Source organism: Hypanus sabinus, unplaced genomic scaffold (genome assembly GCF_030144855.1).
Source record: "Hypanus sabinus isolate sHypSab1 unplaced genomic scaffold, sHypSab1.hap1 scaffold_315, whole genome shotgun sequence".
Lineage (NCBI taxonomy): Eukaryota > Metazoa > Chordata > Chondrichthyes > Myliobatiformes > Dasyatidae > Hypanus > Hypanus sabinus.
Genome location: NW_026781226.1, coordinates 236890 through 253519, shown reverse-complemented (window position 1 = coordinate 253519; position 16630 = coordinate 236890). Strand labels below are relative to the sequence as shown.

Sequence of the window (16630 nt, the reverse complement as noted above, 5' to 3'; positions counted from 1 at the left end):
GCATTTTGTGTGTCCTGTTGGTAGTAGGGATGCGTTGCTTTTTTAGTAAAATATTAAATAAACTCGTCAGAAAGAGGTTGTATCGGGGTGGAGGGTGTAGAATCTCCAGGTAGGGGATTCTACTTCTGTGGTGGGGATTTACGGACATTCATCTCCTTCGGAGTGGAGACATTTCCCCTCATCTCAGTCCCGGACTGTACACCCCCTTTTTCAGAGACTGGGATCCCTGGTTCAACCGTTAATGATGTTGTGCATTTCAATGTGTTCACCTCTCAGTCCTCGATTCTCTAAATGAAAGGGTTATCGCATTTGATCTTTCTTCATATGATGACCCACCACTCCAGGGATCAGTCTGGTGAATCCTCATTGCACTCTCTATAACAAATACTCTCTAACCTCTTTGTTAATCCTCTGTGGAATTATTTTCAATCTTCTGCAGCCCCGTGTTGCCCCAACCACTCACCTCCCACCCCTGTCACTATTTCCACCTTCCAACCTCCCCCCTCACCTGGATCCACCTCTCACTCTCCAGCTCTTGCCCATCCCCACACCACACCTCTTTTCTCTGACTATTTCCCCTCCACTCTCAGTCCAGAGCGACGGTCTCGGCCTGAAATTTTGACGGTCCATTTCCAACCGCAGATGCTGCCCGACCCACTGTAAAGTCCCCTGTTATGTGTCCGGCTGTGCCATGTTGTTGGTGGAGTGGACAGCGTGGTGTTTGTCTCTATTCGGGTCACAACACCAGAATTGCCAGCGTGGTCCACACACAGTGTATTAGTCAAAAGAAAACCTCTCGTCCCTGCAGTCTTTGTCTCCTGGTAAACCCAACCCTCTGACAGTGTGAACGATAGTTATCCTTCCTCACCCACCCCGTTTTTATTCACTTTATGAACATGCAATCAAACCGTGCACAGTATGTAAGCTGTGGAGATATGTTTTAACTATTGTGTTGTTGTGTTGCATTGGTGCTGGAGTAAGAATTATTTCGACCTCCATCACATTTGTCTGCTGAAAATGGAATTAAACAACCCTGAATCTTGAATAAACATTTCAGCAGGCTGAAGCGTCACTTTTCTGTCTCTCAGAATTATTGCGGCAGAGCGCCACCTGGTGACAATGGAGTCCACAAATCAGGGGCTCCTGTTATTGCGGCAAATCACCGCCAAGGGGCAGTGTTGTCCACAAAACTGAGAGGTTTGCGGCGATAAGGCGGGGTGGAGAGTGCTGGAAGCCAATTCTGCACGTGGATGAAGTACTAGACCTGCCCCAAACTACACTCCTCACCAAGAGTTAGGGTCCGAAACGAACCTTCCATCTGAGGCAACTTTTCAACATCGTGCCTGTTGGGGTCATCTGCTGTTTCCAGTTTTCCAGGTTTTCCTCGACATCAGTGAGACCCGATGTAGTCTCTGCATTCTGCTCTCCATCCCGATGAGATTCTGCAGATGTTGGAGATGCAGAGTCACAGACACAAAATGTTGGAGGAAGTCAGGAGGTCCGGTAGCTTCTATAGAGGGGATTTCCTGCCGAGACCCTACATGAGGACTGGAAGTGGGGAGAAGCCAGAATAAGATGGTGCGGGGACTGGAAAGAGCCCAAGCTGGTAGGTGATAGGTGAAGCCAGATAAGAGCGAAGGTGAGTGGGTGGGCGAGGTGGGAGATGAAGTGAGACGCTGTGAGGTGGTAAGTGGAAAATGTAAAGGACGGAAAAGAAGGAATCTGATCGGAAATGAGAGCGGACAATGGGGAGAAAAGGAAGTAAAAGAGGAACCAAAGGGAGTCGATCCGCAGTGGAGAAGAGAGAAGTGAGGAGGCAGAATGGAGGAGACTGGCATGTGGGTTGATGAAAGAAAAGATGGAGGTAGTGGTTAAAGATACCGATGATCCTGCCATCAGGTTGTAAACTACCCGGATGTAATATGAGGTGTTGCTCCTCCAACCTGATAGTGCGCTCATCGTGTTAGTTAAACAATGAAACGGAAGAGAGAGTGGGTTAATAATTTTCCCCTGGGATCCCTATTAAATCAATTCCCTCTCACCTTAAGCTGGTACCCTCTGGTTGCTGATTCCACAAAGGTGGGGAAAAGGACTGCACACATTCCCCATTTCTGTACACTGATAGTTTGGAACACCTGCATAAGGTCACCTCAATCTCCTGCACTTCAAGGTGTGAAGTCCCAACCTGTCCAACCTCTCTCCAGAACTCAGTCCCTCGAGTGCCGGAACCATTCTCGTAAATCTCCCCTGCACTCATTCCAACTTGACGTCCTCTCTCCTATAGCAGACTGACCAAAACTGAATACAATAATCCAGGCGTGGATACCCTAACAATATGCGAACCCAAATGCAATTTCACTGGCCTCTTCTTCAGACCATGAGCCATGAGATATCATACAGGGGCTGCTCAGCCAATCAAGTCTGCTCCGCCATTCCTTCGTGTCCAATTGATTATCTCTCAACCCCATTCTCCTGCCTTATCCCCATAACCCTTGAACATCTATTTAAAATACACTCAGTGACCTGGTGTCTACTCCGACCGTGGTAATGAATTCTAAAGATTTACCACTCCCTGACTAAAGAAATTCCTCCTCATCTCTGCTCTCAGTGGGTGCTCTGTATATTGAGGCCGTGGCCTCTGGTCCCAGACTCACACAGTACAGGGTGCATCTTCTTCATGGCCACTCTGTCGAGGCCTTTCAATATTTAATAGGTTTCAATCAGATCCCCTCTCTTTCTTCCAGACCAGCGAGTACAGGGTCAAAGCTATCTATCGCTCCTCATTCGTTACTGGAATCATTCTCGCGAACCTTCTCCGGATCCCCTTCCAATACGAGCACATCTGTTTCTCAGATAGAAGGCCGGAAACTGTTCACAAAACACCAAGAGCGATCTGACCAATGCGTTTTAAAACAATAGTGTCACAACCTTGATTTGATATGCTGACATTACAGTTGTCATCCTTCATCAACACAATCTGCAAGCAAAACTTTAGGGACTCCTGCTCAAGGATTCCCAAGCACCTATGCCTCTCCGATTTTTGAATTTACTCCCATTTAATTGTCTTACTACGCCCTTATTCCTTCTAACAAGTGTACATGACCGTACACCCGCATACACTGTATTTCATCTGCTACTTCGTTGCCTGTTCTCCAAACCTACCGAAGACCTGCTGCAGACTCCTGCTTTGCTCTAAACTACATGTCCCGTACCTATCCTTGTATCAACTGCAAAGTTCCTCACTAAGGGATCAATTCCGTCATCCCTATCATTCAGATTTAACATGAAAAGAAGCGGTCTCAATACCGACCCAGCGGAACGCCATTCGCCACCGGCAGCAAATAGAATCGGTTTGCATTGTTCTGGCCATCTCCTGCCAGTAAACCAATCTTCGACCGATGCTAGTATCTTTCCTGTAATACCATGAGGTGTGATCTTGTTCAGCAGCTTCATGTGGAAGACCTTGTCAAAGACCATCTGAAAATCCAAGCAAACAGCATCCACTGTATTTCTTTTGTCTATCCTGCCTGTTATTTCATCAAAGAACCTCTAATGAGACTCAAGTCCAACACCAAGACAGGAAGTTACAGTGGTTTATTGATTTCATCAAGACAAATGTAATTAAACAATGTGTGAGCTGCTGACGTGCGGGAATAAATAAGCTGCTCCCGACTCACTCACAGTCAGACACAATTAACTGACCAGCGACAACGGGTGACCGGTTGAATAATCAGTCCCGTTTCTCACCGTCACTCTGCATCGGGGAACCGATGATTATAAAATCACACTTCAGGGCCGTGTCCGGGATCGCTGCAGATCCAGGGTCACTGCCGAGGGATTTGTCCATTTAACATCATTATATGGGCCAGGCTGCCGAATGCACCGTCCTCAGCAAAGGGGGCAAAAGGATTCTCTCCCGGGATCATCCCCCCCACCCCGGGACACTGGAGTCCCAGACTGAGCCCCGGACCCCCGGGCTCTTCCCGTCCGGGTAATTCCCCGGGGTGCCACGTGGGGAGTCTCGTACACGCACTTCCGGCGGAAGCTGCCCCGCCGGACAACAGGCGGAAACACGTCACTGCGGGACCTCTCCGAGCGACGCACACAGCGCGAGGCTTGAGCCGGTCCAGTTAAAACCGTTGGGAATCAGCCCCGGCGCGCGGCCGTTAAAGGCGGCGTTAAAGGTAAGGGCGGGAGTTAAAGGGGAGGGCGGGGAGTCGGCCAAATGTCCCCATCCCGCGGGCGGGGATGTTCACACATTCGGATGTTCACAGATCCACTGTCAGTCCGGGTCTGGGTTCCTGCAGAGATCTCAGTTCCTTCTTCCCGGTCTCACTGAACTGATTCACCAACAGCCTGAAACAGATGGGAGAATAAAGATGAAATAAACAGATTACACAACAGTGTCAGTAACAGGGGACCGGGGTTAATGTTTCAACAACACTCACAGACAAATATCACCAGAAAACCCGCGGATCCGCTGATATTTTATCACATTGAACATTAACAAAAACACTCACCAGATCCACTTCAGACTCGGGAGGGTCAGTATGAGGCGGCGGAGACCGGGGACAGATCGGTCTGTCAGAGAGTTTTCACTCAGGTTCAGCTCCGTCAGTGATGGGTTTGTACTGAGAGCGGAGACAAGATCCTCGGCACCAGAATCTGTGAGACCGACATTGTTCAGCCTGGAGATGAGAGAGAGTGAGGGTGAAGGACATAGAAAGACAGGAGACAGTACAAATCCCCAGTGTTTATCAGTAACACAATTACTAATCACATTAATATTCAGTGTCAGACACCCAGTGACTGTAAACACGATCTCCCACAGTCTGGTACTTACCACAGTTTCTGTATTTTACACTCCCGGTTCCTCAGAGCCGCAGACACCAGTTTCACTCCTGAATCTCCCAGTTTATTATCACTCAGGTTCAGCTCCGTCAGTGATGGGTTTGTACTGAGAGCGGAGACGAGATCCTCGGCACCAGAATCTGTGAGACCGACATTGTTCAGCCTGGAGATGAGAGAGAGTGAGGGTGAAGGACAGAGAGAGACAGGAAACGGTACAAATCCCCAGTGTTTATCAGTAACACAATTACTGATCACATTAATGTTCAGTGTCAGACACCCAGTGACTGTAAATACAATCTCCCACAGTCTGGTACTTACCCCAGTTTCTGTATTTTACACTCTGACTTCCTCAGAGCCGCAGACACCAGTTTCACTCCTGAATCTCCCAGTTTATTATCACCCAGGTTCAGCCCCGTCAGTGATGGTTTTGTACTGAGAGCGGAGGCGAGATCCTCGGCACCAGAATCTGTGAGACCGACATCCCTCAGCCTGGAGATGAGAGAGAGTGAGGGTGAAGGACACAGAGAGACAGGAGACGGTACAAATCCCCAGTGTTTATCAGTAACACGATTACTGATCACATTAATGTTCAGTGTCAGGCACCCAGTGACTGTAAACACAATCTCCCACAGTCTGGTACTTACCCCAGTTTCTGTATTTTACACTCTGACTTCCTCAGAGCCGCAGACACCAGTTTCACTCCTGAATCTCCCAGTTTATTATAACTCAGGCTCAGCCCCGTCAGTGATCGGTTTGTACTGAGAGCGGAGGCGAGATCCTCGGCACCAGAATCTGTGAGACCGACCTCCCTCAGCCTGGAGATGAGAGAGAGTGAGGGTGAAGGACACAGAGAGACAGGAGATGGTACAAATCCCCGTTGTTTATCAGTAACACAATTACTGATATTTTTTCTTCAGCACGACTGCGCAAGTCGGCCAGTGAGAACAGCGAGAAGAGTTTAAAAGGAAGACAGATTTACAGAGCGAGCGTCAGAGGAGCGGGAGACAGAGTAGGAAGGCTTTGGCTCAACGGGGCTTTGGCGATAAAGGGTCGAGGCGAGGTAGGTTATCTGTTTACAATACAGACAGAGAGTATGTGTGTGAGGCTGGGTTTCTGTGCTCGGTGTCAGATGTGGGAGATCCTGGAGACTCCCAGCCTCCCGGACGGCAACATCTGCACCCGGCGTATCGAGCTGCAGTTCCTTAGGGACGGAGTTAGGGAACTGGAGATGCAGCTCGATGACCTTCATCTGGTCAGGGAGAGCGAGGAGGTGATAGAGAGGAGTTACAGGCAGGTGGTCACACCAGAGCCACGGGAGACTGAAGAAGTGGGTCACAGTCAGGAGAAGGAAGGGCAACAAGCAGGCACTAGAGAGCAAGAAGGAGATACTAGAGAGTACCCCAGTGGCTGTACACCTTGACAATAAGTACTCCTGATCATGTGCTGCTGGAGGGAGGGACGGCCTCGGGAGGGGGGGAGGGTGGTGGGGAAGCAACAGTGGACTTGTCTCTGGCACAGAGTCTGGCCCTGTGGTTCAGAAGGGCAGGGAAAGGAAGAGGATGGCAGTAGAGATAGGGGATTCTGTAGTTAGCAGGTCAGACAGGTGATTCTTTGGATGCAGGAATGAAACACATGAATGATGGTAGTTTGCCTCCCAGGTGCCAGGCTCCGGGATTTTCAGATCGCATCCAAGATAGCCTGCAGTGGGAGTGAGAACAGCCAGAGGTCGTGGTACATATTGTTCCAAATAACATAGGTAGGAAAAGGGAAGAGGTCCTGAAAACAGACTACAGGGCGTTAGGATGTAAGTTCAGAAAAAGGATTACTGCCTGTGCAACTAGACAGTGTGAATAAGATTAGGATGAGGTTAAGGATAAACATGTGGCCGAGGGATTGGAGCAGGAGGCAGGGATTCAGATTTCTGGATCATTGGGACCTCTTTTGGAGCAGGTGTGACCTGCACAGAAAGGACGGGTTGCACTGGAATTCCGGGGGGGGGAGCAATATCCTGGCAGCAAGGTTTGCTAAGGCTGTTGCGGAGAGTTTAAATAGAATTGCTGGGGGTGGGAAATGAGCTGATGTGATGGAGGAGAGGAAGGTTGGCTCACTAATAGAGAAAATTTGGAGAGAATGCGAAAGGGAGGATAGACAGGAGATAGAGAAGGGACACATTCAGTCCAATCATTTGAGATGTGTCCATTTTAATGCAAGGAGTATGATGAATAAAGTGGATGAGCTCCGAATGTGGATCTGCTCTTGGAGCTATGATGTTGTGGTCATTAGAGAGACGTGGATGGCTCAGGGGCAGGAATGGCTACTTCAAGTGTCAGGCTTTAAATGTTTCAGAAAGGACAGGGAGGGAGGCAAAAGAGGTGGGGACGTGGCACTGTTAACCAGAGATAGAGGCACGGCTGCAGAAAAGGAGGATGTCATGGAGGGGTTGTCTACGGAGTCTTTGTGGGTGAAAGTTAGGAACAGGAAGGGGGTCAATAACTTTACTGGGTGTTTTGTATAGACCACCCAACTGTAACAGGGACATCGAGGAGCAGATAGGGAGTCAAATTCTGGAAAGGAGTAATAATAACAGGGTTGTTGAGGTGTGAGATTTTAATCTCCCAAATATTGATTGGCATCTCCCTAGATTGAGGTGTTTTGATGGGGTGGAGTTAGTTAGGTGTGTTCAGGAAGGTTTTGTGACGCAATATGTAGATAAGCCTACAAGAGGGGAGGCTGTACTTGATCTGGTATTGGGAAATGAAACACGCCAGGTATCAGGTCTCTCAGTGGGACAGCATTTTGGAGATAGTGATCACAGTTCTGTCTCTTTTACCATACCCTTCGACAGGTATAGGATTAGGTAAGTTAGGAAAACCTTTAATTGGAGTAAGGAGAACTATGAGGCTATCAGGCGGGAACTTGTAAGCATAAATTGGAAACAGATGTTCTCAGGGAAACATACCGAAGAAATGTAGAAAATATTCAGGGGATATTTGCGTGGGGTTCTGAGTAGGTACGTTCCAATGAGACATGGAAAGGATGGTAGGGTACAAGATCCATGGTGCACAAAGGCCTTTGTAATTCTAGTCAAGAAGAAAAGAGCTTACTAAAGATTCAAAAAATGAGGTAATGATATGAATCTGGAAGATTATAAGGCTAGCAGGAAGGAGCTTAAGAATGAAATCAGGAGAGCTAGAAGGGGCCATGAGAAGGCCTTGGCAGACAGGATTAAGGAAAACCCCAAAGCATTCTGCAAGTATGTGAAGAGCAAGAGGAAAAGACGTGAGAGAATAGGACCAAACAAGTGTGACAATGGAAAAGTGCGTATGGAACCGGAGGAAATAGCGGAGGTATTTAATGAATCATTTGCTTCAGCATTCATGATGGAAAAGGATCTTGGCAATTGTAAGGATGAATTGCAGTGGACTGAAAAGCTTGAGAATGTAGATATTAAGAAAGAAACTGTGCTGGGGCATTTGGAAAGCATCAAGTTGGATAAGTCACAGGGCCATGAAGGATGTACCCCAGGCTACTGTGGGAAGGGAGAGGGGAGATTGCTGAGCCTCTGACGATGATCTTTGCATCATCACTGAGGATCTGAGAGGTTTCGGAGGATTGGAGGTTTGCGGATGTTTTTCACTTTTTCAAGAAAGGGAGTAGGGATAGCTCAGGAAATTATAGGCCAGGGAGTCTTACTTCAGTGGTTGGTAAGTTGATGAGAAGATCCTGAGAGGTAGTATTTATGAACATCTGGAGAGGCAAAATATGATCAGGAATAGACAGCATGGCTTTGTCAATGGCAGGTTGTGCCTTCCGAGTCTGAATGATTTTGTTGAGGATGTGACTAAACACATTGATGAAGGAAGGAAAAAGTTGCAGTGTATATTGATTTCAGCAAGGCATTTGATAAGGTACACCATGCAAGGCCTATTGAGAAAGTAAGGAGGCATGGGATCCAAGGGGACATTGCTTTGTGGATCCAGAACTGGCTTGTCCACAGAAGACAAAGAGTGGTTGTAGATGGGTCATATACTGCATGGAGGCCGGTGACCAGTGGAGTGCCTCAGGGATCTGTTCTGGGACCCCAAGTCTTTGTGAATTTTATAAATCACAATAAATGAGGAAGTGGAGGGATGGGTTAGTAAATTTGATGATGACACAAAGGTTTGGGGTGTTGTGGATAGTGTGGAGGGCTGTCAGAGGTTACAACGGGACATTGATAGGACGCAAAACTGTGCTGAGAAGTGGCAGATGGAGTTCAAACCAAATAAGTGTGAAGTGGTTCACTTTGGTAGGTCAAATATGATGGCAGAATATAGTATTAATGGTAAGACTTGGCAGTGTGGAGGATCAGAAGGATCTTGGGGTCCGAGTACATAGGACACTCAAAGCTGCTATGCAGGTTGACTCTGGAGTTAAGAAGGCATACAGTGTATTGGCCTTCATCAGTTGTAGGATTGTTTAAGAGTCGAGAAGTAACGTTTAAGAGTTGAGAGGTTTTAAGAGGGATAGATCGAGTTGACGTGGATAGGCTTTTTCCATTGAGAGTAGGAGAGATTCAAACAAAAGAACATGATTTGAGAGTTAGGAGGCAAAAGTTAAATGGGTAACACGAGGGGGAATTTCTTTAGTCAGAGAGTGGGAGCTGTATGGAATGAGCTTCCAGTAGAGGTGGTAGAGGCAGGTTCGGTATTGTCATTTAAAGTAAAATTGGATAGGTAAATGGACAGGAAAGGAGGATTATGGGCTGAGTGCAGGTCGGTGGGACTAGGTGAGAGTAAGCGTTCGGCACGGACTAGAAGGGCCGAGATGGCCTGTTTCCATGCTATAATTGTTTTATGATGAAATGTTGCAGCTATGCAGGACGTTGGTCAGACCCCACTTGGAGTACTGTGCTCAGTTCTGGTCGCCTCACTACAGAAAGGATGTGGGAACCATAGAAAGGGTGCAGAGGAGATTTACAAGGATTTTGCCTGGATCGGGGAGCATTCCTTATGAGAATAGGTTGAGTGAACTCGGCCTTTTCTCTTGGAGTGACGGAAGATGAGAGGTGATTTGATAGTGGTGTACAAGATAATGAGAGGAATTGATCATGCAGATAGTCAGAGGCTTTTTCCCAGGGCTGAAATGGCTAGCATGAGAGGGCATAGTTTTAAGGTGCTTGGAAGTAGGTACAGAGGAGAGGTCAGGGGTAAGATTTTTTACACAGAGAGTGGTGAGTGTGTGGAATGGGCTGCTGGCAGCGGTGGTGCAGGCGGAAACGATAGGATCTTTAAACTCCAGGATGGTTACATGGAGCTTAGAAATATAGAGGGCGATGGGTAAAACCGAGGTAATTCTAAGGTAGAAACATGTTCAGCACAGCTTTGTGGACCAAAGGGCCTGTATTGTCCTGTATGATTTCTATGTTTGTTTGTTTCTACTGATCACAGTAATGTTCAGTGTCAGACTCCCAGTGACTGTAAACACAATCTCCCACAGTCTGGTACTTACCCCAGTTTCTGTACTTTACACTCCGGGTTCCTCAGAGCCGCAGACACCAGTTTCACTCCTGAATCTCCCAAGTCGTTCTCCCCAAGTCTAAACACAAACAGACAGATTGATGAACAAAGTGATTCAAACCGTGGATCTGAGGGAATTTCTCTCACTCGGATATTTCAGGAAACATTAAACTGTCCAGTAAATCACTGATCGGAGTTCCCATCACTGTCAATGACCCTCACTGCCCAGCTCCAGGGTATTCGACGAATGTCGAAAATGTAGTCTGTCAGTGTGACCCTGTAAAGTCCACATATTCTCTCTCATTTCCAGATGGCTCAACAAAATGTTCCACACAGAAATGCAGAAATGTCAATGGGACACAGTGAAATAGACTGACCCCAGCTAAAGGGATGGTGAAGAGAGACCCCACAGAAGGAAGGGGGATGGGGGAGAAAGATCCCACAGGAGGAAGGGGGATGTTGCAGAGAGACCCCACAGGAGGAAGCGGGATGGGGAAGAGAGATCCCACAAGAGGAAGGGGGATGGGGAAAATAGGTCCCCCAGGAGAAAGGGGGATGGGGAAGACAGATCCCCCAGGAGGAAGGAGGATGGGGAAGAGAGACCCAACAGGAGGAAGGGGGATGGGGAAGAGAGATCCCACAGGAGGAAGAGGGATGGGGAAGAGAGATCTCACAGGAGGAAGGGGAATGCAGAATAGAGACCCCAAAGGAGGAAGGGGGATGGGGGAGAGAGACTCCATAGGAGGAAGGGGGATGGGGGAAAGAGATCCCAAAGGAGGAAGGGGGTTGGTGAAGAGAGACCCCACAGGAGGAAGGGGGATGGGGAAGAGATATCCCACAGGACGAAGAGGGATGGGGAAGAGAGATCCCACCGGAGGAAGGGGGACGGGGAGGAGAGATCCCACAGGAGGAAGGGGGACGGGGAAGAGAGTTCCCACAGGAGGTAGGTGGACGGGGAAGAGAGATCCCACAGGAGAATCGGGATGCAGAAGAGAGAGCCCACAGGAGAAAGGGGGATGGGGTAGAGAGACCACACAGGAGGAAGGGGATGGGGAAGAGAGACCCCACAGGAGGAAGGGGGATGGGGAAGAGAGACCCCACAGGAGGAAGGGGATGGGGAAGAGAGACCCCACAGGAGGAAGGGGGATGGGGAAGAGAGAGCCCACAGGAGGAAGGGAGATGGGGAAGAGAGATCCCACAGGAGGAAGGGGGATGGGGAAGAGAGACCCCACAGGAGGAAGAGGGATGCGAAAGAGAGACCCCACCAGAATAAGTTGGACGTGGAAGAGAGACCCCACAGGAGGAAGGGGGATGGGGAAGAGAGATCCCATAGGAGGATGGGGAAGAGAGATCCCTCAGGAGGAAGGGGGATGGGGAAGAGAGAGCCCACAGGAGGAAGGGAGATGGGGAAGTGAGATCCACAAGAGGATGGGGGATGGGGAAGAGAGAACCCACAGGAGGAAAGGGGTTGTGGAAGAGAGATCCCACAGGAGGAAGGGGAATGGGGAACGGAGATCCCACAGGAGGAAGAGGGATGTGAAAGAGAGACCCCACAGGAGGAAGGGGGATGGGGGAGAGAGATGCCACAGGAGGAAGGGGGATGGTGAAGAGAGACCCCACAGGAGGAAGGGGGATGGGGTGGAGAGATCCCACAGGAGGAAGGGGGATGGGGAGGAGAGATCCCACAGGAGGAAGGGGTATGGCGAAGAGAGTGTTCCCAGATTAGGAAGGGGGATGGGTAAGAAAGATCCCACAGGAGGATTGGGGATGGGGAAGAGGGATCCCACAGAGGGAAGGGGGATGGTGTAGAGAGAACCCACAGGAGGAAGGGGGGTGGGAGAGAGAAATACCACCCGAGGATGGGGGATGGGGAATAGAGATCCCAGAGCAGGATGGAGGATGTGGAAGAGAGATCCCACAGGAGGAATGGGGATGGGCAAGCAAGATCCCACAGGAGGAAGGGGATGGGGAAGAGAGATCCTACAGGAAGAAGGGGGATGGGCAAGAGAGATCCCACAGGAGGAAGGGGATTGGGAAGAGAGTTTCCACAGAGGAAGGAGAAAGGGGAAGAGAGATCCCAGAGGAGGAATGGGGATGGGCAAGAGAGATCCCACAGGAGGAAGGGGATGGGCAAGAGAGATCCCACAGGAGGGAGGGGTTGGGGAAGAGATCCCACAGGAGGATGCCGGATAGGGAAGGGATATCGCACAGGACGAAGGGGGATGGAGAAGCGAGTTCCCACCGGTGGATTGCTACCCGTGCCATGTGCTACTGAGGCTAGAAGTAGGAAGATAATGCAGCTAAATACATGGCTGAGGGGATGGTGCATGAGGGAGGGGTTCATGTTTCTGGACAATTCGGCTTTCTTCCAGGGGATGTGGGGCCAGTTTGAATTGGATAGTTTACACCTGAACTGGAGGGGAGTAACATCCTTGCCGGTAGGTGAGCAAGTTCTGCTCCGGGGGTTTTATACTAGATCACAGTGGGACGGGAACCAGATTGTTAGATTAGATCGTGAGATGGAGGAGGATAAGGGTCATGCGAGGACTGCTTGTATAGACAGATATCAATGAATCGTATGTGACAGAAATGTTCTCAGTTGCATCTATTTCAATGCAAGGAGTATTGTGTGTAAGGCAGATGAGTTTCGGTTGTGGATTGGCACATGATGATTTCGACATTATTGCTATTAGTAAGACTTGGTTGCAGGAGGGGCAGGACTAATAACTACATAACCATATAGCAATTACAGCATGGTAACAGCCCATTTCGGCCCTTCTAGTCCGTGCCGAACGCATTTTCTTACCCAGTCCACTGACCCGCACTCAGCCCATAACCCTCCATTCCTTTCCTGTCCATTTACCTATCCAATTTTACTTTAAATGACAATACTGAACCTGCCTCTACCACTTCTACTGGAAGATCGTTCCACACAGCTACCACTCTCTGAGTAAAGAAATTCCCCCTTGTGTTACCCTGAAACGTTTGCCCCCTAACTCTCAACTCATGTCCTCTTGTTTGAATCTCCCCTATTCTCAATGGAAAGAGCCTATCCACGTCAACTCTATCTACCCCCCTCATAATTTGAAATACCTCTTTCAAGTCCCCTCTGAACCTTCTAAGCTCCAAAGTATAAAGACCTAACTTGTTCAATCTTTCCCTGTAACTTAGGTGCTGAAACCCAGGTAACATTCAATTAAATCGTCACTATACTTTCTCTATTTTGTTGATATCTTTCCTATAATTCAGCGACAAGAACTGTACACAGTATTCCAAATTCGGCCTTACCAATGCCTTGTACAATTTTAACATTACATCTCAACTCCTAAACTCAATTCCCTGGTTTACAAAGGCCAGCATACCTAAAGTTTTCTTCACCACCCTATCCACATGAGATTCAACCTTCTGGGAACTATGCACCATTATTCCTGGATCACTCAGTTCTACTGCAATCTTCAATTCCCTATAATTTACCATGTATGTCCTATTTGGATTATTCCTACTAAAATGTAGCACCTCACACTTATCAGCATTAATCTCCATCTGTCATCTTTAAGCCCACTCTTCTAAGTGACCTAAATATCTCTAAAGAGTTATTAAACCTTCTTCAATATCCACAACACCACCTACCTTAGTATCATCTGCATACTTACTTTACCCAATTTACCACTCCATCATCCAGATCATTAATGTATATGACAAACAACATTGGACCCAATACAGATCCCTCAGGCACACCACTAGTCACCGGCCTCCAACCTGACAAACTGTTATCCACCACTACTCTCTGGCATCTCCCATGTAGCCACTGTTGAATCCATTTTACTAATTCAATATTAATACCTAACGATTGAATCGTCTTGACTAAACTTTTGTGCAGAACCTTGTCAAAGGCCTTACTGAAGTCCATATAGACAATATCCACTGCTTGACCCTCGTCAAATTTCCTCGTAACCCCTTAAAAAAAATCAATCAGATTTGTCAAACATGACCTTCCACGCACAAATCCATGTTGACTGTTCTTAATCAGACGCTGTCTATCCAGATAATTATATATACCATCTCTAAGAATACTTTCCATTAATTTACCAACCACTGATGTCAAACTGACAGGCCTTTAATTGCTAGGTTTACTCTTAGAACCCGTTTTAAACAATGGAACCACGTGAGCAATACGCCAATCCTCCGGCACCATCCCTGTTTCTAATGAAATTTGAAATATTTCTGTCAGAGCCCCTGCTATTTCTACACTAACCTCCCTCATGGTCTTAGGGAATATCCTGTCAGGATCCGGAGAATTATCCACTTTTATATTTTTTTAAAAGGCCAGCTTCATGTTCCGTTGTTTCAGAGGTGATGGGGGTAGGGATGAAAGGGGAAGGAGTGGCATGACGATTCACGGAGAATAGGACAGCTGTGGGTAGATGGAGGGATTGTCTACAGAGGCCATATGGGTGGAGCTGAGGAACGGGAAATGTGTGAGCACACTAATAGGGTTGTATAATAGACCGCCCAATAGTCAGAGAGAATTGGAGGAGCAAATCTGTAGATAGGTAGTACATCAATATAAGAAACAGAAAGTTGTAATCGTTAGGGGATTTTAACTTTCCACATATTGACGGGGTCTCCCACTCTGAGAAAGGGTTAGATGGTGTGGAGTTTGTCAAATGTGTTCAGGAAAGTTTTCTAAATCAATATGTTGAGGTACCAACGAAAGAGGGTGCAGTACCTGATCTCCTATTACGGACCCAGACAGGTCAGGTGACAGAAGTATGTGTAGGTGAACATTTTGGGTCCAGTGACCATAATGTTATTAGTTTCAAGATAATTATGGATAAGGATCAGACTGGTCCACCAGTTAAGGTTCTGAATTGGAGAAGGGCCAATTTTGTGGAAATGAGAGAGGATCTGGGAAGAGTGGATTGGGATAAGTTGTTTTCTGGCAAGGATGTGTTCAGTAAGTGGAACGCCTTCAAGGGTGAAATTTTGAGAGTGCAGAGTTTGCGTGTTCCTGCCAGCATTAAAGGTAAAGTTAACAGGCAGAGGGAACCTTGGTTTTCAAGGGATATTGGCGATCTACTTAAGTAGGTGTTTAGCAGCTATAGGAAACAAGGAACAAATGAGGTACTTGAAGAGTATAGAAAATGTAAGCAAATACTAAAGAAGGAAATCAGGAAGGCAAAAAGAAGACATGAGGTTGCTTTGGCAGATAATGCTAAGGTAAACCCAAAGGGTTTCTACAAGTATATTGACAGTAAAAGGATTTTAAGGATAAAATTGGTCCCCTAGAAGATCAGAGTGGTCGTCTATGTTGGAGCCTCACGAGATGGGGGAGTTCTTAAACAGTTTTTTTGCGTCAGTGTTTACTCAGGAAACTGCCATAGCGGATATGGAATGAAGGCAAACAAGCAGCAGTGTCATGGAACATATAGAGATTAAAGAGGAGGAGCTGCTTGCTGCCTTACAGCGAATAAAGGTAGATAAATCCCCCGGAACTGACATGATATTCCCTCGTATCTTGAGAGAGACTAATGTAGAAATTGCAGGGGCCCTGGCAGAGATATTTAAAATATCCTCAGCCAGGGGTGCGGTGCCGGAGGATTGGAGGGTAGCTCATTTTGTTCCGTTGTTTGAAAAAGGCTCCAAATGTACACCAGGTAATTACAGACCAGTGAGCCTGACATCAGTACTAGGTAAATTGTCAGAAGTTGTTCTGAGAGATCGGATATACAAGGATTTGGACAGCCAAGGGCTGATTAACGATAGTCAACATGGCTTTGTATGTGTTAGATTGTGTTTAATGAATCCTGTAGTGTTTTTCGAGGAGGTTACCAAGAATGCATATGAAGGAAAGGCTGTGGATGTTGTCTACATGGACTTTTGTAAGGCCTCTGACAAGGTCCCACGTAATAAGTTAGTTCAAAATGTTCAGACACTAGGTATCCATGGAGAGGTTGTAAACTGGATTCAAATTGGCTGTGTGGGAGAAGACAGAGAGTGGTAGTGGATGATTGTTTCACAGACTGGTGGTGTGTCTCAGGGATCTGTGCTGGGACCATTGTTGTTTGTTGTCTGTATCAATGATCTAGAAGATAATGTGATAAATTGGATCAGCAGGTTTGCTGATGACACTAAGATTGGAGGCGTTGTGGAGAGCGAGGAAGGCTTTCAAAGCTTGCAGAGGGATCTGGACCAACTGGAAAAATGAGCCAAAAAATGGCAGATGGAATTTATGACGTATGACATTTAACAATATAACAATCACAGCACGGAAACAGGCC

The 16630-nt window shown here is 47.5% G+C and overlaps 1 protein-coding gene across 2 annotated transcripts in view; it reads right to left on the bottom strand.

Moving 5' to 3' along the window:
* Positions 1 to 3598: 3598 nt before the first annotated feature.
* Positions 3599 to 16630, bottom strand: part of LOC132388389 (NACHT, LRR and PYD domains-containing protein 14-like) — a 54886-nt gene continuing 41854 nt past the window's right edge. For both annotated transcript variants that reach the window (XM_059960735.1, XM_059960736.1), the window contains exons 8-13: positions 10342 to 10428; positions 5496 to 5666; positions 5170 to 5340; positions 4844 to 5014; positions 4521 to 4688; positions 3599 to 4356 (exon numbers count right to left, since the gene is read on the bottom strand). In XM_059960735.1, coding sequence (XP_059816718.1) covers positions 4269 to 4356; positions 4521 to 4688; positions 4844 to 5014; positions 5170 to 5340; positions 5496 to 5666; positions 10342 to 10428 — 856 coding nt within the window. In that variant the 3' untranslated portion in view covers positions 3599 to 4268. The remainder of the gene's footprint in view (positions 4357 to 4520; positions 4689 to 4843; positions 5015 to 5169; positions 5341 to 5495; positions 5667 to 10341; positions 10429 to 16630) is intronic.